This window comes from Vulpes vulpes, chromosome 15 (genome assembly GCF_048418805.1).
Source record: "Vulpes vulpes isolate BD-2025 chromosome 15, VulVul3, whole genome shotgun sequence".
Lineage (NCBI taxonomy): Eukaryota > Metazoa > Chordata > Mammalia > Carnivora > Canidae > Vulpes > Vulpes vulpes.
Genome location: NC_132794.1, coordinates 92,324,260 through 92,347,616, shown reverse-complemented (window position 1 = coordinate 92,347,616; position 23,357 = coordinate 92,324,260). Strand labels below are relative to the sequence as shown.

Below are 23,357 nucleotides of genomic sequence, written 5' to 3'. Positions count from 1 at the left end.
GCGGCTCCCGGGACCGCGCCCCGGCAGGTGCCCGCGCCCGAGGCTGCCGCCGCCATGTTTGTCACGGGCCCATGCCCTTAAGGACGGAAAAGAAAACGTGGACACTGGCAAGAAGAGAGCAGTGGCCTGGATTCCTGACGGTTCACCCCCTCTCTTTCACCTCTATAGTTGCTTAAAGACAATTTCAGTTCAAATCAATAAGGGTTTTCTGAGCGCTTCCCCCCCCCCCCCCCCCGCGTCCTTCCTTAATTCCCAGGATGAACAGAGCACAGCACCTTCTTAAGAGTCTTGTGGTCTCACTAGATGCACAACTAGGCAGATGAGGAGATGACAGTGGCACAACGTGAGACTCCCTGAGGCTGAATGGTGAGCCCCTGCAGAGTGGACATCCCCAGCTTAATTGTGGGCACCAGTGCTCAGGCACCAGGCCTCCAGAGAGCAACCATGAAGCCCAACCTCCTCGAATTAAAAAAAGTAATAATAAAATCTAAGGAGTATTGAGCTGTCACTATGTGCCCCGTAACGTGTTAAGCACTCTGCATGCACTGTCTTGTTGAGTCTTCACATCATCCTGGGAGGTAGGTGCCATTTTACAGATGAGCCAATAGGCTCAGAGAGATTCAGAGACTTTCCTACAAGCAAGAGGCCCAGACCAGCTGGACCCAGCTCTCTTGACTCTCAGAACAGCAGTCTTTCCTTTTCCTACCCCTGCCCAGGCCCTCAAAGTCAAGTTTTCTTTTGCTCAGTTCAGTCTGGTGAGGATGTCCCATGTCTTTTCCCAATAGGCCTGTAAACCTGGTTAGGTTTCCAGGCAATCAAAGAGCAGACACTTCAGACCTACTGTTTTCCTGCCCTGGGATATGAGGCAGTGAGCGTGGGTTTTAGGTTTTAGGGGAACATGGGGCCCAATCCCCTAACTTCACTTCTTTGTTAAAGGACTCTCCTTTTGTGAACCTCTGTTTTATGCCTTAGAGGGATTTTGTAGGTGTTAACTGAAAAATGAGAGTGTAAGAATTTTGCAAGTTTTTGGCTATTATGCTTTTGTTGATGGTTGTCAACAGGAAAATCATCCTCTTCCTCCTGCCTGACAACCTGGAAAAGGGCCCACTCACAGCAAATGGTCCAACACTAGAGCCCCGGTATGCAGGGGTTAGGGGTTAGAGTCTGTCCAGCCAGTTCCTGTGGAGCCCCAGCAATCCCGTGATCTTTGCTCCCAGCATCCACCTCTCACCAATCTCATTTCTCTCCTCCACAATCCTGCCTCTTCAGACCCTCTTCTTATCCTATGTACCCTCTAAGCCACATATATCATCTCTCTTCTAAACTTCAAGCATTTCTGGAAATCGCCCCCCATCCCAACCCCTTGCTCCCATCTATGTTTTCCTGGCTGAGAATACAGGGCTGGAAAACCAGCATTCAGCATGGTGTCTGGCACACTAGGGCCTCCATAAATTGACTAAAGGAGTTTCCCTGCCTTTCTATCTCTGACCAGCATGTGCCTTTGTTGCAAAGCAACCCTAACTCTACTTTGGCCTCCAGTCTTGTGGGAGATCAGGGGGACGGAAAGGGCTGTCAAAGGGCCAGAACTGAATGTGACCCACTGGAAAAACTTTAGCCTCTGTGTTACATTTTATGTCCCATGGTTACACTGAAGCTCCTCATCCTTCTGATTTTTTTCTTTTTTAAAAGATTTTATTTATTTATTTGACAGAGAGGGAGATAGTACAAGAAAACAAAAACACCGGGAGTGGCAGAGGGAGAGGGAAAAGCAGGCTCCACACTGAGCAGGGAGTCTAACCGGGGCTCAATCCCAGGACTCCAGGATCATGACCTGAGCCAAAGGCAGACTCTCAACCAACTAAGCCACCCAGCATCCCCCTCATCTCTTTGATTTTTTTTAAAGATTTTATTTATTTATTCATGAGAGACAGAGACACAGGCAGAAGGACAAGCAGGCTCCCTGCGGGGAACCTGATACAAAACTGGATCCCAGGACCCCGGGATCACCACCTGAGCCAAAGGTGGATGCTGAACCACTAAGCCACCCAGGTGCCCACTCATCCCTCTGATTTTATAGACAATGTGACGTAACCAGTTACCCTCTTGTGTCAGCACCAGGGCTGGGCCTTGTGATTATCTCCAATTTCCCTTCCTGGTTGCCAACAACAGAGCTAACTGGGAAGGGATATAGGATTCAACTAGGGGATCCTATCATCTGCCTAACTTCTTGAGTCATATCAGAGTCCTTGGATTGTGAGACAAATAGATACATAAATAATTTCTCTCTTTGAAATTCTCTCCTCCTTTGGCATCTGACCTCTCTGATCTGGGTTCCATCATATTCTCCTCTTATCTAACAACTCCTCCTCAGTCCCCTCACTGGGACGCTTTTTTCCCCAGGGCTTTCTAAACGTGGAGGGCAAGTCCCCCAAGTTTCCATTTTCAAAACTTTTTTTTTTTTAAGATTGTATTTATTTATTTGACGGAGAGAGAGTGAGAGAACACAAGCAGAGGTTGAGGGGAGCTGCAGAGGAAGAAGGAGACTCTCTGCTGAGCAGGGAGCACAATGCAGGACTTGATCCCAGGACTCCAAGATCATGACCTGAACCAAAGGCAGACGCTTAACAAACTGAGCCACCCAGGCACCCCAAAATTCTTTTCAATTATTCACTCAGACTTACCAGGCCATAGGCTATCTGGGGTAAAAGGGACTTCAAAAACAAGATTCCCTGCCCTCACAAGGTGTAAGTGGAGGGCAGCCCAGGTGGCTCAAAGGTTTAGTGCCACCTTCAGCCCAGCCTTCCGCCCAGGGCGTGATCCTGGAGTCCAGGGATTGAGTCCCGTGTCAGACTCCCGGCATGGAGCCTGCTTCTCCCTCTGCCTCTCTCTCTCTCTCTCTCTCTCTCTCTCTCTCTCTCTCATGAATAAATAAATAAATAAAATCTTAAAAAAAAAAAAAGCTGTAAGTGGAACCCAACAAATTGGCAGCCATGATGACACAGTGAGGTGTGATCCAGGTAGCAGCTGTTCCAGTCCTTCACCTACTACTTTTCCCTTCATGACTACCCCACTTCCCATCTCCAGCCTGAATATAAAATTGCCTGCCCAACAGCTCCCCAAATGAACCATCTGACTTCACCATTTCCTCAACTTCCAATTGCCCATGAGGGGTTTTTATTCTCCAGGCTTGCTTTGACTACCACTCAGGCAACAAAGCCAAAAACATGTGCCTCCACCTCTATTCAACCCTCTCCACCCAGGCAGTTATACGGGGTCAAATCTAGATGAATCTGCTCCCATCTCTTTTCCGTCCCTTGCTCCTGTTTTGGTTGTCAATTTTCCTGGGTTAGTGTGAGAACATCTTCCAAGATTAGCTTCCAGCCTCTCACCAATCTATCCTCTATTTTGCCAATAAGAGAACCTCTAATCATGGAGTTCACTGATCAAAAACTTCACAGGTTGCTGCATTTTGGAAAATTTTCCTAAAATGCTAGGGAAAACACTCAAGGTGTATTGGTGATACAAACAACAGAAGACTCCACTCCACAGTGTAATAACCCAAACTTTCAATTTTCTAAAGACTCAGGTGATGGTGCTTTGTAATTAAAAATAAAAGTCTAGAGACACCTGGGTGGCTCAGTGGTTGAGCGTCTGCCTTTGGCTCAAGGTGTGATCCCAGAGTCCCGGGATTGAGTCCTGCATCGGGCTCCTTGCATGGAGCCTGCTTCTCCCTCTGCCTGTATCTCTGCCTCTGTGTGTGTGTGTGTGTCTCTCATGAATAAATAAAATCTTAAAAAAAATAAAAGTCTATTTCCTTATATCTTCTGTAGTTAAATTTATATAAAGTAAACACAACTGATGTGTGAAATGAAAAAAAAAAAAAAAGACCCATTCAAACCAGATTAAGCAAAAAAGGAATTTATTGGGGGAATGGGTGGGAGGAGGTGGCATTGGATGAAGGTAGTCGAAAGGTAAAGTCCTAGGAATACTAAGTACATAATGTACAACTTGATGATTATAGTTAACACTGCTGTATGCTGCATGGTATATCTGAAAGCTGTTAGGAAAGTAGATCCTAAGAGTTATATGGGAAAATTTTTTTTATCTATAAGATTATGGAAATTAACTAAATATGGTAATCACTTCACAATATTCATAAGTCAAATCATTTGCTGTATACCATAAACCTATAGTGTGGTATGTCAATTATATCTCAATAAAACTGGAGGGGAAAAAAAGAATTTATTGGCTTATGTCACTTTGAAGTCCAAAGTTCAAATGAGGTCATTGGGACTTCTCTTTCTGTCCCTTGGTTCCACTTCTTTTGTGGCTCCACGTTCAAACAGGCCTTCGCCTTCACCTCTCCGCCCAGACTGCATTTTTTCAGATTTCTGTCCAGGGGAAAGAAAGCAATTCCTGGGATTCCTGGGTGGCGCAGCGGTTTAGCGCCTGCCTTTGGCCCAGGGCGCGATCCTGGAGACCCGGAATCGAGTCCCACGTCCGGCTCCCTGCAAGGAGCCTGGTTCTCCCTCTACCTGTGTCTCTGCCTCTCTCTCTCTCTGTGTGACTATCATAAATAAAATAAACAAATAATAAATAAATAAATAAATAAATAAATAAATAAATAAGAAAGCAAGCAATTCCTTCTATCCCAAAAGGACAAAGTCCTGGACCTAGCTCCCACTGACCAACTGAGTCACCTGTCAGAGGAATGCCAGTGCAATTGATCTAGCCATTAAATCACCCCTAACTTTAAGGATAGACTAGAGCCAACTCCCCCAGAATAACTTTATTGAGTAGATAAGGTATGGGACCCCAAAATTCTAGAAGCTGTTACTAGAGTCAAGATGAATGTTGAGAAACTCATAGTTTGGTCTTTATTTTTCCAATTTACCTGAACCACCCCCAGACTAGCAGAGGTCTTCAGCAAGCATACAGGGACCGATAATTAAAATACAGGTTTCTCACTCTCCCAGCCTCCAACTTCAGCTTGGTCTCACATGCTCCCCACCTCCCACCCAGGTGAGACTAGATGCTCATGTGGTAGCAGGTGGAGGAAAGGGCCAGTCCCATGGGGCCCAGATTGAGCTCCAGGCTAGGGTGAGGTCAGTTTATAGGGAGTCTTGGACATTCCTCAAGTGCTGGGATTTGGAGAGGGCAAAGTTATAAATAGGAATGAGGGGATGCCTGGGTGGCTCAGCAGTTGGGCATCTGCCTTTGGCTAGGGGCATGATCCCGCGGTACTGGGATTGAGTCCTACATTGGACTCCCTGCATGGAGCCTGCTTCTCCCTCTGCCTATGTCTCTGCCTCTCTGTGTTTCTCATGAATAAATAAAATCTTTAAAAAATAGGATTGGGGAGGTAAATTAATTTCCTATCGGCACTGTAACAAATTACCAAAAACTTAGTGGCTTAAAACAATACAAAGTTATTATCTCACAGTTCTGGAGGTTAGAAGTCTGCCTCATTAATGAAAATCAAGATATTGACAAGAATTGTGTTCCTTTCTGGAGGCTCTAGGGAAGAATCCATTTCCTTGCCTTTTTCAGTTTCCAAAGGCTGCCTGCATTCCTTAGCTCATGACTCCCTTCCGTCTTTAAAACTAGCATCATCTGGTTCACTCTCACATAACATCGCTGACTCTCCTGCCTTCTTCCCCACATTTAAGGACCCCTGTGATTACAATGGGTCTAGCTGGATAATCCGGGATAATTTCATTTTAATTTTTAAATATTTTATTTTAAAAAATATATAAAATATTTTATTCATTTTTCATGAGACACAGAGAGAGAGAGAGAGAGAGGCAGAGACACAGGCAGAGGGAGAAGCAGGCTCCATGCAGGGAGCCCGATGTGGGACTTGATCCCAGGACTCCAGGATTACACCCTGGGCCAAAGCAGGCCACTCAACCGCTAAGCCACCCAGGGACCCCCCAGGATAAGTTCATTTTAAGGATAGCTAATTCACAACCTTAATTCCCCCTTGCCAAGTAACATAAGGTATTCATAGGTTTGCAGGGATTAGGTTGTAGACATCTTAGTGGTGGAGACCTGTCCCAACAAAGGCCACTGTGTCCTGGGACCAGTTTTTTTTTTTTTTTTAATTATTTCTTTATTTATCCATGAGAGACAGAGAGAGAGGGAGATACACAAGCAGAGAGAATAGCAGGCTCCACGAAGGGAGCCTGATGTGGGATTCGATCTGGGGACTCCAGGATCACGCCCTGGGCCAAAGGCAGATGTTCAACCCCTGAGCCACCCGGCATCCCAAATTTCTAAAGTGCACAAAGGATGGGGCTTCCTTCTTGGAGCTCTGGGGCTGGGAGTAGAGTGTTAAGTAGATACCCTAGACCAGTTCCAGTAGCCATCTCCACCAGGCCAATGATCAGGTTAAGACTTGGAGAGGAGCTCAGTCAGGAATATAAAAGTGTGACATCATCAAGGTGAGTGTGGAACTTCCCAGAGGGTAGCCGGACTTTGAGGGATGCTGAAAGGAGAACCTGTGGGAGTTACTAGTGATGCAGCTTGAATCAAGAGAAAAGGAAGGAATGTATGATGGCCTGGAAGCCCAGCAGTTAGGAGAGAGTATCAGGTTTGTTTTTTTTTTTAAGATTTTATTTATTTATTTATTCTTTTCTAAAGATTTATTTATTTATTCATGAGACACACACAGAGACATAGGCAGAGGGAGAAGCAGGCTCCATGCAGGGAGCCTGATGCAGGACTCGATCCTGGGACTCCAGGATCATGCCCTGGGCTGAAGGCAGGTGCTAAACCACTGAGCAACCCAGGTGTCCTGAGAGGGTATCAGTTTTAAGCATCCAGCAACTATTACTCACCCCAATGGGAAGGAGAGAGGTGGAAGATTGTAGCTTGCAGCCAGAGGGGACTGGAGCTTAGCCAGGGCTTCACACCTGGATGAAGCAATCTATCTGGCTTCACCCAAGTAGCTTCTGGGCTTTCACCTTAGTTGGACTGAGTTCAAATCCCACTGTGCTAAAAAAAAAAAAAAAACCAAAAAAAACCAAAAACAAAAACAAATCCCACTGTGCTACCTAGACTGTGTAAACCTAGGAAAGTGGCCTAACTTCTCTGAGCCTCTGGTTCCTTACTGATTAAATGAAAATATTATCATGTTCTTCATATGGCTATTAAGAATTAGTTCTTATGTAACACTCTAGAGAGGATTGGGAGACAGTGTGAAAGAAGTCCCAGCATGGATTGGCTATAAGGCTAATTACCAATCATGAGTCTTGAGACAGACACAGGGCTGAATTTTGCTCTTACCATAACTAGGTGTGTATGTTTGGGCAAAATACTTAACCTACATAAGCCTACAATACTGGGAGTGTTTCCTAGTCATAGAATACACTTAGCATGTACCAAATCCGAGGCAAACAGCTTCCTCCTAAGTAAAGTGGAAAAAATACTAGTACCTGCTTTCTAGGGTTTATACAAACTTAAAGTTAGGTGCTCATAAGTAACTTGATTCAGTGCCTAATGTAGGAGCTTCACTCAAATATTAGAACATTTGGAAGGGCTGGGAGGATGGGGTGCCGGGAACAGGTGGCTAATTGGAAAGGGCACCAAGATATCCTCAGTAATGTAGTGGTGAGGGAATCCCTAAGCACAGGCCTCACTATTTGGGGCAGGTGGGTATGACCAGAGTGTCACCAAGCGTAGACACAGACTAGCTGGCTTCTGGCCAGCAAAATGTGTTTCCCTTTGCCTGGAAACCGGGAGGAGTGGCTGAGGTACGGCATGGAGGAGAGCCGTGCCACTAAAAAGTGCTGAGGAGTCTGCTCTGGACCTCTCTGGCTCCCCCAAATGCTGGGGACCAGCTCCCCTGGGCTGAAGGAGACGACTGGGGAACCACCTGGGAAGAACACTTCACCGCTAAGGGCTTGAAAAGGCCTTGGGTCCTTACTGCCGACTGAGAGCCTGGGGTTCGGCCCAGCCCTGGGACAAGAGGTGAGATGGAAAGTGAATGCCTTAGGAAGAGTCCCCCAAAACCACCAGGCGCTGTGCATGGGCTCCTGCTGTGAACCAGAACTGTGGGTTACAAGGCCCCAGGGATGGGTAGTGGAGGTAGAACAAAGGGTATCCCCACACACTCCCACTGCAGGTGTGGACCAGCTCCCAGCATGTACTTCTACAGCAGCCTGGCGCCCGGGGAAGGCATCTGGCCTCCCCTGCAGCCCCTCCCGTATGCCTACCTGACTGGCCCTCTGCTGCTGCCCCCCATCCACGCTCACAGCTTCTGCAGCCGGCCCCCCCGCCTGATCGCAGGTGAGTGGCCGGCTCCGCGGGAATACCACTGCTTCCACGGCCCAGGCGCGCCCCTGGCGGCCGCGCCGCCCTCGTGGGCCTTCCCGCAGGCCTACGCCGCGGCCCTGCGCCCGCATTTCCCCGCTCCAGGCTGCCTGGGGCCCTCGCTACGAGGGACCGCGGCGGAGGGGAGCGCGGCTGCCCGGCGCGAGGCCCCGTGGCCAGAGGGCGCCAGCCAGCAGGCCGAGCTGCGCTGGGGCCGCGTGGAGCGCACGCTGGACCCGCGCCTCGAGCTGCCGGACCTAGTGCGCCGGGAGCTGCGGCGCGTGTACGGCACGTACCCACGCACCGACGTGCGCGTCACCTACCGCGGCGGGCAGTTCCTGCTTCAGGCCGCGCCGCGCGTCCGCGAGCACGAGTACCGCGTGCAGAGGCGCGTGCTGCGGCCGCCCGCCAGCAGCGACAGCGGCGACAGCAGCCCGGCCGCGGAAGCGGCGGAGTGTGGCCGCCGGAGGAAGAGGAAAGGCCCGAGCTGAGGACGCCGCAGGGCCCGGCGGCCGGCCCGGTGAGCACGCGCGCGCCTCTCCTCCCCTGCGCCCGCCGCCCGGCCCGCTACTGGGGAGACCTCCGCGGCGCGCCGGCGCCGGTGCACCTGTCTGTCACCTCGCTTTTTGCTTTCGTTTTTTACCGAGCCGACACGCCGCCCACCTGCTGCACTTCCCTAATTTCCCTCGCGTCTTTGCTGGATAGCGGGGGAAGGGGCCGAAGAGATCCAGAACATCTCGGGGCGGGTGTCCTGTTTCTCTTCCACCCGGACTTGGGAAACGTGGGTGTGAGCTGGAAGAGGGGCGTGGCCCCTTTGTTTCGCCCGTCCCTCCTCCTCCGGGTCTTAGAAGCCTGCCCGGCACCAAGCCCCCACTTTCCCTTCCCCTCTCCTGCGTCTCACAGAGCTCCCCGAATTGCCCAAGCTCCTCCCCAAGCTGAGGGCCCACCTCTCGGCAGATTGTAGTGAACAGTAAATAAATGAAGTCAAGTGTATGCTTCGAGATCGCTTTTCTGTTTGAGGGGTGGGGATGGGATGTTCCTCATCTCTATAATGTGAGCCTTACTTCCCTGTCTCCGCACGGGCTGCGCCGGGCTGGGCCGAGCTCCCTGCTCCAGCAGCTATTTTTCAGGGTGCCGGACGACATGCACCTAGGCCCGGCAGTGCACCAGGTCCCGCGGCCTGCCACCCACGGAGAGAGTCTTGAGGACATAAGCTCCTGTTGTAGCATGGGTGGTAGGCGTGGCTGAGGAAGGAATGCCTAAGACATAGATTTAGGGCTTTAACTGACATTTTCTAGTCTTGTAACTAGGCTTTCTGAGCCTTGGGCTCAGGTCATGATCCCTAGTCAGCATCATGCTCCCTGCTCAGCGAGTGGGGAGCCTGCTTCTCCCTCTCCCTCTGCCCCTACCCCTACAGTGCGCTCTCCCTGTCTCAAATAAATAAAATCTTTAAAAAAAGAGAAAAAATCACAGTAACAGATTATTACCTACTGATTAAAATAATAGCTATTATGTACATCCTAACATTAAACAAATATGAAAGGAAAGCTCTTGCTCACAGCAGGAGGAATAATGAGGTCAGAAAATCTGTCTCCAATCAATAATAATTGATCCTGGTGAGAATCATTCATGGATACTAAAATGAACGGGTAAAAGTTTGATGAGAAACAGTCTGTTTATATAGTTTTGAAGTATGTTCTAAGAAGATATTTGTTAATTACAAAGAAAAAAAGTAGTAACCTAGTAGAATTGTAGGGAAAACTGATAGACAACACTTGAAGTGCACTGCAGTGGTTCCTCTTGAATAAAGTCTTTCTCACCATCTAATGAGTGTCTTGAAAATTTTTTCCTTTAACATAAAGACAGGTTGACATCATGTGCTTTATGATATATTAAACTGAGAAAACACAACATCAATTCAGCAGCAATACATAATCATGAGGAAATTTCAGATAAATGTAAACAGACAACCACAGTGGTCTTTATTGTTCAAAAATGTCAATGTCATGAAAGACAAAGGAAGGCTGAAAAGCTCTTTCAGGTCAAAGGAGACTAAGAGACATGAAAACTAAATGCAACCCATAATCCTGTGTTGGATTCTTATTTGAAAGCTGTTAGGAAGGACATTAATGGGACAAGTAGCAAGATTTGAATAAGGACTGTAGATTAGAGAAAGCAAAATGGCAAAAGGTTAACGGTGAGTCTGGAAGAAGGATAAGCAAGATTTCTTTGTAGTATTTGCAAAATTTTTGTAAGTTTAAAATAATTTCTAACTAAAAATAAAAATACTAAGAGGGCATCTGCCTTCAGCTCAGGTCATGATCCTGGGGTCCTGGGATCATGCCCCCGGCCCGCATCCAGCTCCCTGCTCAGTGGAGAATCTGCCTGAGATTCTCTCTCCTTCTGCCCCTCCCCACTGCTCCTGCTCTCTCTCTCTCAAGTATATAAAATCTTAAAAAAAAAAAAAAAAAAAAGTAAATTGACTCTCTGGGTCAAAAAGTAGTAAATGTATTACATAGCTATGTCTATGTGTTAAATTTTAATCTTGGAGAACTATCTGCATGCCAGTAAGTCTCCTCAAATCCTTTTTTTTATTTTTAAGATTTTATTTATTTATTCATAGAGAGAGAGAGAAGCAGAGACACAGGCAGAGGGAGAAGCAGGCTCCATGCAGGGAGCCCGACGTGGGACTTGATCCTGGGTCTCCAGGATTACACCCCGGACTGCAGGCGGCGCCAAACCACTGCGCCACTGGGCTGCCCCCTCAAATCCTTTTTTGAAACAAGGCAAGTTTCACCTAAATCCTGAGTTTCATGTGACATAAAGTGTGTTTTGTTATGTCCTTCCTTCTCTCTCCTCTTGGGTTCAGACCTTGAAGTTTCTTAACTTCCTCCATCTCTGACAATCTGCATTGCTCACAGACATTTCTCCCCAGGGCTTCCACTTCTGCCCTAGAAATGCCCATAGGTTGCACATCAATTTACCCCCAGCCCCACTAAGGGAAGAGGGCCCCTGATTACAGGCTTTTTGAAGGAAGTACAGCCACTCATCTCAGTCCAGCATGCTGCCATACACATCTTTCCAAATCCCAGTGCTTGCTCCAGGCCCTGTGGATGTAAGGGAGCCCTGCAGGGAGCCTAGGTGCCTCCTTCTTTGATCTTTTATTTAAACTTAACCCTTAGAAGCTTAGAACTCATAAAACATCTCCGCTGCCAGGGACTTTGCTGTTCACCTGGTCCAGTCCCCTCAATTTACATTATGCTGGGAATCCAAGGCCAGAGAGAAAGTGTGACTCATCCAAGGTTATCCAGAACTCCTGGATCTCAGCAGGGCTTGGGCCACCAAACTCTGGCCTCCTCCTGGTTTTACCCCACCCTTACCTGACCCTGACATCTGGTCTGGAGCCATTCACTCAATAAACTCTGGCTGACTAATTTTAAGCCTTATCCTACCTCCCAGTGGGGTAGCTCACATTCTATTTAAGGGAATATAATAAGAATCATAATAAACTCACACACTTAACTGAGAACTTACTGTGTGTAGGTATTATGTTAAAGCCCTGAACAGAAACTATCAAATCATTTAAGCCTCACAAAACTTTGATGTCCATATAATTATTTTTGCCATTTACTGAGTAGGAAACTGAGGCCTATAGGGACGACAGCTTACCAAGGTCACACATGGATAATGCATCTGGGAAATCTGTACCTTAATTTTTAGGCCAAACTGCCTCTTCATACACTAGCCACACTTAGCAAAATGCAAGCAATATTTACTGAATAGCTATGAGGTGCTGGACTGGACTAGATGTTATGGAGCTCATGAATGAGCACGCCCCTCTAGAGAGGAGTATAGAAGATTTGCAGGAGATCATCTGCACTGTTGGGAAGTTGAGGCAGGCTTCTTTGAAGAGGCATCTGAGAGAGACTTTGAAGGATGTATAGGATCCCAACAGACAGTGATGGGAAAGAGGTGTCCCAAGAAGAACTGAGGAGGGTTCAGCATGAGTAAAAGCAGCAGGAGCAGGGAGCAACGGGGGTTTCATTAGAGGGCAGGTTATGACCAGGAGCAAGGGAATCTCCGGCTTGAAAGCTAAGTGGAAGCCATACTGTGAAAGACTTTAATGACAAAGGGGCTTGGGGGAGCCATTGAGGTCTTTGAGCAGAAGGGTAGCCCAAGTTGAAGTTATTAAAAGATCTGGCTGGTGCCTGGAGGAAAGCAAAATGGCAAAAGTTGGAATGCTGTGAGCCCAAGCCAGCAGCTTCCCCATGGCCTCCATATTGACGGTAGAGCACAGCCGGGCACCAGAACTGATTCCCTAGGCTGTTTGCTCAAGCTCACAGCCTATGGAATTCAGTTCTCAGAGCCAGGTGGCCAGCGTTCTCTCAGCCTTGATACTTCCCCTCCTGTGTTCTCTTCTGTGAATTCCTCCCATTCTCATGGTGGGTCAGAGGAGGAACCTGTGATCTCAAGATTCCTCCTATCCCAGAGAGGGTCTGAGCTTACAGCTGAAAAACAGGACTCATCCCCAGGGAAGGGGCAAGGGCTTTCTAAATTCCAATAAGATTGATACAGGATATGAGAAGGTCTCAGGGCCATGGCAGGGATTCCATGAATACTGTGGAATCACTTCTTGCCCAGATGTGCTCGTGGCAGGGCCAGATGTGGAGAGGTATTCCAGGGGGATTTGGGGGCTGGGAGAGAGCCAGAATATGTACACCAAGGAGGGCATCTCTCGGGAAACTGGGAGGCTTCCTGAGCCAAAGGGGACCCCTAAAATATGAATCCCCCAAATTCCCTGAAACACACTTTCACTTCTGGAGAGTTAAACTGAGGAATGGGTGCTCTTCCCCTTCACCAGGCAGAGCTGCAGCCTATCCCTGGAGAGGGAAAGGCAAGCCTGCAAGCTCAGGAGCCACCCTACCCCCACCCTGCTTGAGTTGTGAGCAAGGGCCCACACTTACCCATGAAGCCTCCTCTCTTGCTCCTAAGGCTGGATCTGCAGTGATGCTCTTAGAGAATGCTCCTTAAATAGGGCCCCCTCCCTGCCCCAGCCAACTCCCACCCCCGCCCCATCCTGGCTCTTCTGAGAAAGGAGGAAGGTGTGGGAGGGCTGGGCACCTTGCCCAGAGAGCCCTTTCTGACCTCAAGCAAGAGCGGGGACCCCCTCCCTTCTCCCCATCCTTTTGAAGTGTCCCCTTCCTCACCTCAGTCTTTGAGTCCCTCCCACCTGTTGAGACCAGCCAGCTGGGCTTTATAACTGCCCTTAAGGTCTGGGAAATCAGCCCTTTATGCCTAATTCAAGCCCAATTCCTCATTCTGGGGTTGGAAGATGGGGAATTGATGTGCTAGGCGAAGCTTCAGCATAGGCTTCTAGCTTTTCCCTTCAGGAGGTGGCCTAGGCTGCAAAACCCACTTGAGGGGATGGGAAAAGAGGGGTCATTATGTTACCTTCCTTCACCCCATGTAGCTTCTAGCAGCACCCGAAGGGCAGGTGGAGTCTGTTCCCATCTTGGGGATGGAGAGACTGAGACCTGAGGGGACAGAAAATCAGGGGCTTGAGGTCCAGCCAGCTGTGGAATGCCTAGCAGGACAAGTGTCCTTGAGCCCCTTCCTTACAGTTTGTGTGTGTCCTCGTGTCGGTGGCAGTCCCTTTCCTCTGCCTGCCTTCTGTCCTCTGACACCAGAACCAAACCCCCAGCAGCACAGAATTGGGACCCTTCCGGATTTGAGCTAGGAATCAAGGGGCTCCCCCTAAGAGGTCTTTCCCATCATCCTTCTCCCAAAGCTCTGGAAGTTCTTTCTGATGATATCTAGCTACGTCCACTGCCAGCCAAGAAACAGGCCAGAGGGGTGGGGGGAAAGGCACACAGGGATGGCTGCAGGATTCTCGGGCCAGAATTAGGGACAGCTCTACTGAGGAAACCTGAAAGTTCCCGTAATGGGGGTGGTAGGGAGAGAAGAGTCATCAGCATTGTGCAATGAAGCAGGAGGAGATGGGGTGGCAGGGAGGGGGTGGAGGGAGGGATGGCCAAGCCTTTAAAAGGCTGGTAGAGGCTGGGGCTGATGGAACTGCCCATCACCCCCCTTCCCAGGGGCCAGCCTAGCCAGAGTTCAAAGTTGCTGTCTCTCCACCTCTCATTAACCCTAGCAGCGCCAGGCTGGCAGCCGCAGTGTTTTTATGGGAGACGCGACGCCAAACGCGCTCCCACCTTCCTTCCTCCCCTTTCCTGCCCTCTTCCCTCCAGCCGTGAATGTTCTGCTCTTTGAGGCCAGAGGACCCTGGTGGGGGGAGGTAGAAGCCTGCAGCAAGGGAAGAGGGAGCAGTGAACCCCGCTTTCTCCATATTTTGGCACTACCTCAGCCCTTAGAGAATAAGAGAAGATGGGACTTTCTACCTTGGACCATGAGCTCCTGAGGGCAAGGACAGTCGCTGAGTATCCAGCACCTTATGAGAGGACTATCCCTGAGTACCCAGCACCTTATGAGAGGCTCATCCCTGCTGATTGGGGATGGGCTAGCTCACCCTGGAAGAGAACTCTTTCCTTTCTGACCCCAGCGGGAGTCCTGGGAAGGAATGGCTGTGGGTCTCCTCAGAGGATGGCACCTGGAAGCTGAGGCAGCAGGAACAGAAAGAAGCAGATGAGGCCTTGCTGGGTCCTGGAATTCAATGGTCTTGTCCTAAATGAGAGGTCCTGCCAACACGGGCATTAAGGTCTTGGGTGTAGGCATGGCCTTTAGACTGTCCTGGATTTGGGTTCAGGTCGACCGCCCCCTCCCCGCCCCAGCATCTGCTCCCCTCTACCCCTACCCAAAAGAGGCTCCTCAGTCCCAAGACCCAGACGGCATAACCCACACTAATCTTGGGGGGAGACATCGCTGTTAAGGGAAGGCAAAGGGGACAGGTATGGTGGGGAAGTCATCACCTAAAAAGTTGACTGGATGATGGACCTCGAGCCTAGACTGGACTTAAAGGGGGAAAGACACTGGGATTTGGGAAGAGCACCGGATTCTGGGTGTAGGGGCCACCAGATCCAATCAGGGAGCCAGGTCTGTGGGAAGACCGCAGAGACAGGGAGCGAGGAGGAAGCTACAGGACTTGAGGGCGGAGATTTGGGGGCAGGGAAGGCGGACGGGAAGACAATGGGTGGGGTCGAAAGGTTCTCGGTCTTTCGCAGCTGATAAGGAACCAGGCGGGGTTACGGTCAGCCGTTGAGACTCCACCCACTGGCGGGACCCACGCCGAATTCCTCCCAACCCGCAACAAACATGGCCGCTGCGGGAGCCTGTCCAAAACCCCGAGACAAACGAGGACGAGCCCAGAAGCCCCGCCCGGTTGTGGGCACTTGCCCTTCTTAAAAATGGCTACCGCAGCGCTTCTGAAAGAGAACCGCTCTGGGCCTCGCCTTTGATCTCGTTGGTGGGGCTGGGGGATGAGAGCTGCACCGCGCGGGACAAGTCGCCGGCGGCGCCCGTCGGAGCAGGTGATTTCCCCTCCGGCCCCCGGCCCAGGGCTAGGAGAGTCGCAGAGAACGCTGCTAACCCAGGGTACCGGTCCTGTGTGTCCCCCCATGGCACTCCCTGGGGCCCCTCGGCCCCCCATCTCTGATTCTCGCCGTGGCCTGTATCAAGGCACATCCCAGCTTCCTCAGGCCTCTTTAGTTCTGTTTCCCCAGGGCTGCAGCCGCATCCCGGTTCCCCCGGGCCCACTCTTCCGGACCCTTATGGATACCCCGCTAGCTTGTTGTGGGAGCTCCGCTTCAGGGGTGGACCAAGACCGCGGTCCCACTTCCTGTGCACCCCACTATCCCCGTTTGTGCTCCCGCCTGACTTTGGATGCCAGAATCCCTTGTAGCCCTCAGTGTCCTTGGCGCCTCTAAGACTTGACTTGGAGAACAGGGGCAATGATGTCCTCTGGAACCCGTGTTATGGGACTAGAGGGCCCCAGGAGCTGGGCTTCATAGCGGCTGAGAAAGCAGTGAAGACCCTCCGTGCTAGACCCTCTGAATGCCCACACTGCTTCCCAGGACTCCTTCCACATGGCCTTCTGCTTTCTCTCCACCTTGAGCACCTCCCCACCCCCAAGGGAACAACACGGTGCTCCTTCCCCGAGTCTCACTTAAATTTTTCCAGAGGGTCTGTTTTGGGCATAGGAGAGTCCAAGGTTGTGCCTGGTCCTGGAGAGCTCTCAGGCCACCTGGGGGCAGTGAGGGTGGGGTAGCCAGGGTTGGCTACAGGGAGAAAGTGAGTCCTGCAGAATGAGAGGCAGAGGGAAAGACTTTCTGAGTGGGGGAGAAGTGTGTAAGCAAGGATCCTGAGGTAGGCAGGAGGGCCAGCCAGGCAAGATAGGAGGATCGGCACATGGGCCTGAACTATATCGTTTACTTCATGAGAGGTGGTGTAGCCTAGTGGTTACCAGTAAGGGTCCTGAAGCCAGACTGCTTAGATGTAAATGTGCCATTAACTTACTGTGTGACCTTGGGCAAGTTACTTAACCTTTCGGTGTCTCCATTTCTTTTTGGGTAAAATGGGTTAGTATAATATTAGTATCTATATTTTAGGGTTATTGTGAGGATTGGGTGAGTTAATAGGTATAAAATACATAGAACTATTATTACCATTATCAGAGGTATTTATTTATTTTTAAAGATTTTATTTATTTCACGAGAGACACACAGTGAGAGGCAGAGACACAGGCAGAGGGAGAAGTAGACTCCATGCAGGGAGCCCGATGTGGGACTCCATCCTGGGATTCTGGGATCATGCCCTGAGCCAAAGGCAGATGCTCAACCTCTGAGCCACCCAGGTGTCCCTATCAGAGGTATTTAAACAGGACTCATGACAGGATGACAATCACATTCCATGGACACCACTAACCAGTAAGCCCTGATTTGAGCCTCAAGGAAGTAATGGAGCTTTGTAGACTACGTCCAGAATTTGGAAAGTCTCATGAAAACCATGTTCTTACCCTGGAGAAGGCTGGCTGCTTAGGCTCCAGCTTCCCTAACTCGGGGACTGTGGAGGAGAAATATTAGTAATAAGAAGCCTCTGGGCAGGAAAGCAATGCTGAGGAAGGCTAGAGGGATGGAGAAGGGTAAAAGAAAGAAAGAAGTGCACAGCAAGCTTTAAAGGCTGGGTAAAATTTGGGCAGCCCCAGAATAGAAGGGGGGGGTGTTGCCTTAGGAGACAAGCTAAAGCAAAAGCTTAGGGGAGGAAGACTTTCTTTGGGGGAACAAAGAAGGAGAAACTAAGGAGTTTCCCAATAACTCCCTGGCCCTCAGACCTTGATTAGAAACCAAGAGGCATCAAACACATCCCTGAACACTTCCTCCCTAGAAACTAGACTTTCTTGCAGCAACGTTTGTTCCAGCAGAGGTTTCCAGGCAACTGACAGCAGCCAGGATTTGGTATAACCCCTGCTATGGGATCCCTGGGTGGCACAGCGGTTTAGCGCCTATCTTTGGCCCAGGGCGCGATCCTGGAGACCCAGGATCGAGTCCGATGTCCAGCTCCCTGCATGGAGCCTGGTTCTCCCTCTGCCTGTGTCTCTGCCTCTCTCTCTCTGTGTGACTCTCATAAATAAATAAATAAAAAAAAAAAAAAAAAAAAAAAAAACCCAGGCTGGGTGTAGGTCTCTGTAGAGGGCTGACCTCTTGGGGGAACTGCATAATAGTATCTGGCATGCCTGATCTGAGCAGTTCTTTTTTTTTTTTTTTTAAGATGTTACTCATTTTATTTATTCATGAGAGACAGAGACACAGGCAGAGGGAGAAGCAGGCTCCATGCAGGGAGCCTAATGTGGGACTTGAGCCTGTTGTGAGACTTGATCCCGGGTCTCCAGAATCAGGCCCCGGGCTGAAGGCGGCACTAAACCGCTGAGCCACCCAGGCTGCCCTGAGCAGTTCTGCTCCTCTCCAGGGCCCATGCTAGGGTCTGGAGCAAGAGGCAGCCATCTCCCCACACACACACAATAGGCTAGGGCTTCTTAGTCTTGTGGTTCAAAGTGACCCCTGTGCTGTCATAGCAACACTATATTGCTACTCAGGGGACTGAGGAACTATGATCATAGATTGTAGCTCTGTCTCAACCCGCTTGAGTCTTGAGAGCCCCCCCATCCCTTGGAATATACACTCAGCTAGGTGACCTGGATTTAAATCTTAACTACCACAGCCCAGCCAAGTGATGTTGGACAAATCATTATACTCACAGAGCTTCAGTTCATTTGTAAAGCAAGGAGTAACTATTTGCTGAGTATCCTACTTCACGTGATACCGAGTGAACAAGCCAGGAGTGTAGTCCCTGTCCTCATGAAACAACTAGAAGAAACATTAAACATTGCCCAAATAATTGCTTAATTATAGCTATGAAAGGTACTGCGAAATAAGTGAAAGCACAGTCTGCAAGGAGGGTGTAAGATGGAGGGGACCAAAGCAATTCTCAAGGGTCAAGGTCAGTGTCCCTTGGGGAAGAAAATTGTAAACTGAGACCCTACAAGTGAGAAGGTGTTAGACAAGTGAAGGGGTGGAGGTGGAAGATTGTCCAGGCAGAGGAAACAATTTGTTTGGTTCAAGGGCCCTTGCCATGAAAGAGCTTGAATGTTGGCAAACTGAAAGAAAGCCCGGGTGGAGGGGAGTGATCCAGGGAGGATGTGGTACACGGTGAGGCTGGAGAGATGCAGGGGTAAGGAACTGAAGGGCACAAAAATAATCTGGGCTAATCAGAAGGGAAGGGGGAAGTCAGTGATAGATTTTAAGCAGGAAAAACATGATTTTTGCACAGATAATGTAATCATGATCTTTATAACGAATAGTTTCTTGGGGGAAAGATGGTAGTAAGGGGAAGGGTTAGGAGGCTCTGGCAGTGAAGGCAAGAAGTGGAGCAGAATGGGAGGAGAGATGGAGAGAAGCACAGGGGTTGAAAGGTGATGGTCAGGGTTTGGTGACTGGATGTGGGAAGGCCTGGAAGGGATAGGATGCTGTCAGGATAATTCTCAGACTTGCAGGGAGAACAGCTGGGTAGGTGCACGTGCATTTACTGATGACAGCCTTGGAGGAGCAAAGAAGTTGGAAGAATGTCAGTTTGGGACATATTAAGTCACCCACATGGAGGTGTCAGTGAGGAAGATATGCAAATGTGTAGCTCAGAAGAGGGTACTGTGCTAGAGGATTTGGGGATTGGTGACATAGAGTTGGTTCATAAAGATGTGGGCCCAGATTAGAGATGGGGTGCAGAGCAAGGAGAAAGGAAGTACAGCTTTGAGCCTGAGCTTTCCTACTGGCAGAAGAGAGGGGGACAGGGAAGGGAGCCCAGGAAGAGATGGTTGGAGAAGAAGGAGAGTGTGATGCCTCAGAAGCCAACACTGATACTGCTTGAAAAGGCAAATATTAGGTGAAACCATAAGAAATAGCCTTTTCTCTCTTTTTCTTCTTTCCTTCTTTTCCTCCTTCCCTCTGTCCCTTCCTTCCTTCCTGTAGATCAAAACCAGGCTGTATTGGCAAGCTTATATGGTTCAACCTAATTAGACCAAAACCTGAAAAAGTAACTCATGACCTTGGACTGAGAAATTTTGGTAGAGATATTGGAGCAGAAGCCAGATGAGCTGGGGAGAATGGATAGAAAGGAGACTAATAAGGGAATAGAATCGACAGGATTGGATTGGCTGAGTGCAGAGATGGGGTTGAAAGAGGGTGAAATCAAGGGTAATTCCCAGGTTTCAGGTTTGGCTGCTGAGTGAGTGGTCGGGTGAAATAGGAGGGGGCATGTACACCGATCATGAAAATATTATGACTGTGGGGTAGGTGGAATTTGAGATACCTCTGAGACTTCTGAGTGGGATGATGAGCTGACATTTGGACCTGTGGGAGTGGAGCCATTCATTACCATCTTTGTGTTCCTGACTCCCACATATAGACTGTTGAGAGTCAAAAGCATGTAGATAGGAATGAGATAGGCCAACGAGTATTTATTGAACATCTACTAAGTACAAGCATTTTGGTGCTGGGGTTACACCAATGAATAAGATAAAGTCCCCCTGCACTTTAGAGCTTACAGTCTATGAGGGAGGTCAGACAATAGGCAAACATAAAATAACATTAAGCTGTAGTAAGTACTATATAGAAAATAAAGCAGGGTAAGAGATTAGGAGTATAAGAAATACCTATTTTTGGTAGGTTAGTCAGGGAAGGTCTCTCTCAGAAGGCAACATTTGAGCAGAGCATAAGAGGAGGTGAGGAGATGAACCATGTGGATATTGGAGGAGATAGGAAGAAGCTGGGGAAGTTTGAGGACTAGCAAAGAGGCTGGTGAGGCAAGAGTGGAATGAGTGATGAGGGTGGAGAGGCAGGCAAAGGCCAGATCTTGTAGGACTCCATTGGCTTTGGGAAGAAGGATGGAAAGTGCTTTGTAGATAGCTCCAAGCTGCTGGATTGGGCAGGAAGAGAGAATTTCTTAAAGACTTCCCCTTCCATCAGAGCCCCATATCCAGAAAAGCCCCTTTGTGCAGTGGGTGGGCGGCCCATTCTGGCCGAGGGAAGGCTGTGCTTGGTCCTGAGGCCTGCTCCTTGGGGTGGCTGGACAATGGGCCCCTTGTGGTTGAACTTGAGGGCCAAGTGACCCTCTCAATGATGGGATTCCTCAGCCAGGAGGCATGTGACCCCAAGACCTTGGCTTCTTGCCAGAGGGTCTGGGCCTGCTGCTGGGGAATGGGGTAGCGAGATGGGGAGAGGTTGGGGGAAGGGAGAGGGGACCACTGTGGAGGCCTTCTCCTGAGACAGGACAGAGCCCTCTCTCAGGCTAAAGGAGGTGGAAAGATGGGCAGGGAGGGGGCTGTAGCTCTGCTTGAGGGAGCAGGGGAAGGCTGCAGAGCTGAAAGCTATGGACAACATCAACAAGTGTTTTCCACAGCAGGGCACGAGGGAGGAGCTGGCTGCCTCTGGGCCTTAGTGGGTAGGGGCAGACAGAAGAGGGCCTGACAAACCTACATCTTCTCTCCTTCCAGAAGAGGAGAGAGCATGGAGCTGGAGAGGATTGTCAGTGCAGCCCTCCTTGCCTTCGTCCAGACGCACCTCCCAGAGGCTGACCTCAGGTAGAAGCAGCTCTCCTAAAAAGATCATGCTAGTGTCAGGGTTGGAGCTGATGGGCAGCATATGGGGCCCTGGGCCCTGGGCAGACTAATGTGGGAAGCCCTCAGTTCTAATCCTAAGGTGGAAAAGAGCTGATTCTGATTTGCTGGTATGGCCTTACATCTTAACCTGTCTCTGTCACCTTGCTGGACAGATGAGAAACCAAAGCTCTGTGGCAGGGTGGGTTACTTTCTGGCTTCAAGGCTTGAAGTCTGGCTCATGGACCCAGTGAAGCTGAGAGCTTGAGTCTCAGGCTAAGTGGGGGTGCTGGAAGTACCGGTGTCCTACCCAGGGCTTGTTTTGTCCCCTTCCTGCAGCGGCTTGGATGAGGTCATCTTCTCCTATGTGCTCGGGGTCCTGGAGGATCTGGGCCCCTCTGGACCATCAGAAGAGAACTTCGATATGGAGGCTTTCACTGAGATGATGGAGGCCTATGTGCCTGGCTTTGCTCACATCCCAAGGTGGGAGCTGGCTGGGGGGCAAAGAGGGGGTGGAGGACTGGCTGATTGTGGAAGGTGGGCAAAGTTGTCTTCTTAATCACTTTCCTTGTCTTTTCAGGGGTACAGTAGGGGACATGATGCAGAAGCTCTCAGGGCAGTTGAGTGGTGCCAGGAACAAAGGTGAGTTTGGGGACTGGGCACTTGGATGATTCATAACACCTACCCCCCAAAGCCCTGGCAAACCTGATACTCAATCTGCTTCCTTAAGAGAACCTGCAACCACAGGGCTCTGAGGTCCAAGGTCAGGTACCCATCTCCCCAGAGCCCCTGCAACGGCCTGAAAAGCTCAAAGAAGAGACTAGGGCTTCTACTGCTGCTGGAGACACCCAGGATGAGGTACTGGTAGAGGAGGGTACTGGTGAGAGAGTTAGGGGCCAGGAAAGAAGTACTGCTTCTTGTCAACATCTATGCCCACAGGCAGCTGGTGCTCAGGAGGAGCTGCTGCCGGGGGTGGATGTACTCCTGGAGGTGTTCCCTACCTGTTCAGTGGAGCAGGCCCAGTGGGTGCTGGCCAAAGCCCGAGGAGATTTGGAAGAAGCCGTGCAGATGCTTGTAGAGGGGAAGGAGGAGGGGCCTCCAGCCTGGGATGGCCCCAACCAGGTATCCTCTGCGAGACATCCCCCTCAACCCAAATAGCCTTTTCCACCTTAGTGTTAAGCCTCTGCCCCTAGCCTATCCCTGTCTGCTTCTGCTGGTGCCCTAGGGTTTAGACTAGGCTTCCCTTCTCTGCAGGACCTGCCCAGGCGACTCAGAGGCCCCCAAAAGGATGAACTGAAGTCCTTCATCCTGCAGAAGTGAGTCTGGGCTGGGCTGGGCTAGACCCTTAGAGGGTCTTCCCAGGGTGGCAGGAGCTTCACCCAGCCAGTTTTTGGCAGGTACATGATGGTGGATAGCGCAGAGGATCAGAAGATTCATCGGCCCATGGCTCCCAGGGAGGTGAGAGGGTTATGGCTGCTAGAGGTGTGGAGTGGGTGGACTGTTACCTGGTTTCTGCTGCTCACTACCCAATTGCCTGACAGGCCCCCAAGAAGCTGATCCGGTACATCGACAACCAAGTAGTAAGCACCAAAGGGGAGCGATTCAAAGATGTGCGGAATCCTGAGGCCGAGGAGATGAAGGCCACATACATCAACCTCAAGCCAGCCAGAAAGTACCGCTTCCACTAAGGCATTCACCAGACTCTGCCGGAGCCTTCTAGGCTCAGATCCCAGAGGGATGCAGGAGCCCTACACCCCCACACAGGGCCCGCCCTAACTCCTGTCCCCCTTCTCCACTCTGCTTTCCAATTTCTTGCCCCACAGTGTTGACCTCCTCTTGGAGCTGCCCACGGGCACAGTAAAGGTGGCCCCAGGAAGGTGTGAGTGCATTCTGGTCATTTCTGCTCAGAACTGGGGTGCTGGGGTACTGTGTCTGTCTGACTTGT

At 50.1% G+C, this 23,357-nt stretch overlaps 2 protein-coding genes across 3 annotated transcripts; both read left to right on the top strand.

The window, feature by feature from the left end:
• The first annotated feature begins 7,757 nt into the window (after positions 1 to 7,757).
• On the top strand, positions 7,758 to 23,288 carry C15H10orf95 (chromosome 15 C10orf95 homolog). Of its 2 annotated transcripts, XM_072739873.1 has the most exons (11): positions 7,833 to 7,971; positions 8,126 to 8,833; positions 10,937 to 11,099; positions 21,311 to 21,397; positions 21,752 to 21,895; positions 21,993 to 22,054; positions 22,143 to 22,270; positions 22,352 to 22,534; positions 22,667 to 22,728; positions 22,810 to 22,870; positions 22,954 to 23,288. In XM_072739873.1, exon 2 carries the CDS (start codon positions 8,145 to 8,147, stop codon positions 8,802 to 8,804), a length of 660 nt encoding a protein of 219 aa, XP_072595974.1. In that variant the 5' UTR covers positions 7,833 to 7,971; positions 8,126 to 8,144; the 3' UTR covers positions 8,805 to 8,833; positions 10,937 to 11,099; positions 21,311 to 21,397; positions 21,752 to 21,895; positions 21,993 to 22,054; positions 22,143 to 22,270; positions 22,352 to 22,534; positions 22,667 to 22,728; positions 22,810 to 22,870; positions 22,954 to 23,288. The 2 variants fall into 2 exon arrangements, with proteins under 2 accessions (XP_072595973.1, XP_072595974.1); XM_072739872.1 differs by having other exon boundaries at positions 7,758 to 8,833.
• On the top strand, positions 15,743 to 23,288 carry CUEDC2 (CUE domain containing 2). Its single transcript, XM_025992788.2, has 9 exons — positions 15,743 to 15,797; positions 21,311 to 21,397; positions 21,752 to 21,895; positions 21,993 to 22,054; positions 22,143 to 22,270; positions 22,352 to 22,534; positions 22,667 to 22,728; positions 22,810 to 22,870; positions 22,954 to 23,288. Exons 2-9 carry the CDS (start codon positions 21,324 to 21,326, stop codon positions 23,098 to 23,100), a joined length of 861 nt encoding a protein of 286 aa, XP_025848573.1. The 5' UTR covers positions 15,743 to 15,797; positions 21,311 to 21,323; the 3' UTR covers positions 23,101 to 23,288.
• Positions 23,289 to 23,357: the final 69 nt, after the last annotated feature.

Excerpts from the sequence above, each read along its gene's own strand:
- C15H10orf95 (XM_072739872.1), top strand. The coding sequence starts at position 8,076 with ATGGGTAGTGGAGGTAGAACAAAGGGTATCCCCACACACTCCCACTGC.
- CUEDC2 (XM_025992788.2), top strand. The coding sequence starts at position 21,324 with ATGGAGCTGGAGAGGATTGTCAGTGCAGCCCTCCTTGCCTTCGTCCAG. Across the intron at positions 21,896-21,992 it reads GGCTTTGCTCACATCCCAAG|GGGTACAGTAGGGGACATGA; the intron begins GTGGGAGCTGGC and ends TTGTCTTTTCAG. Across the intron at positions 22,271-22,351 it reads CTGGAGACACCCAGGATGAG|GCAGCTGGTGCTCAGGAGGA; the intron begins GTACTGGTAGAG and ends CTATGCCCACAG.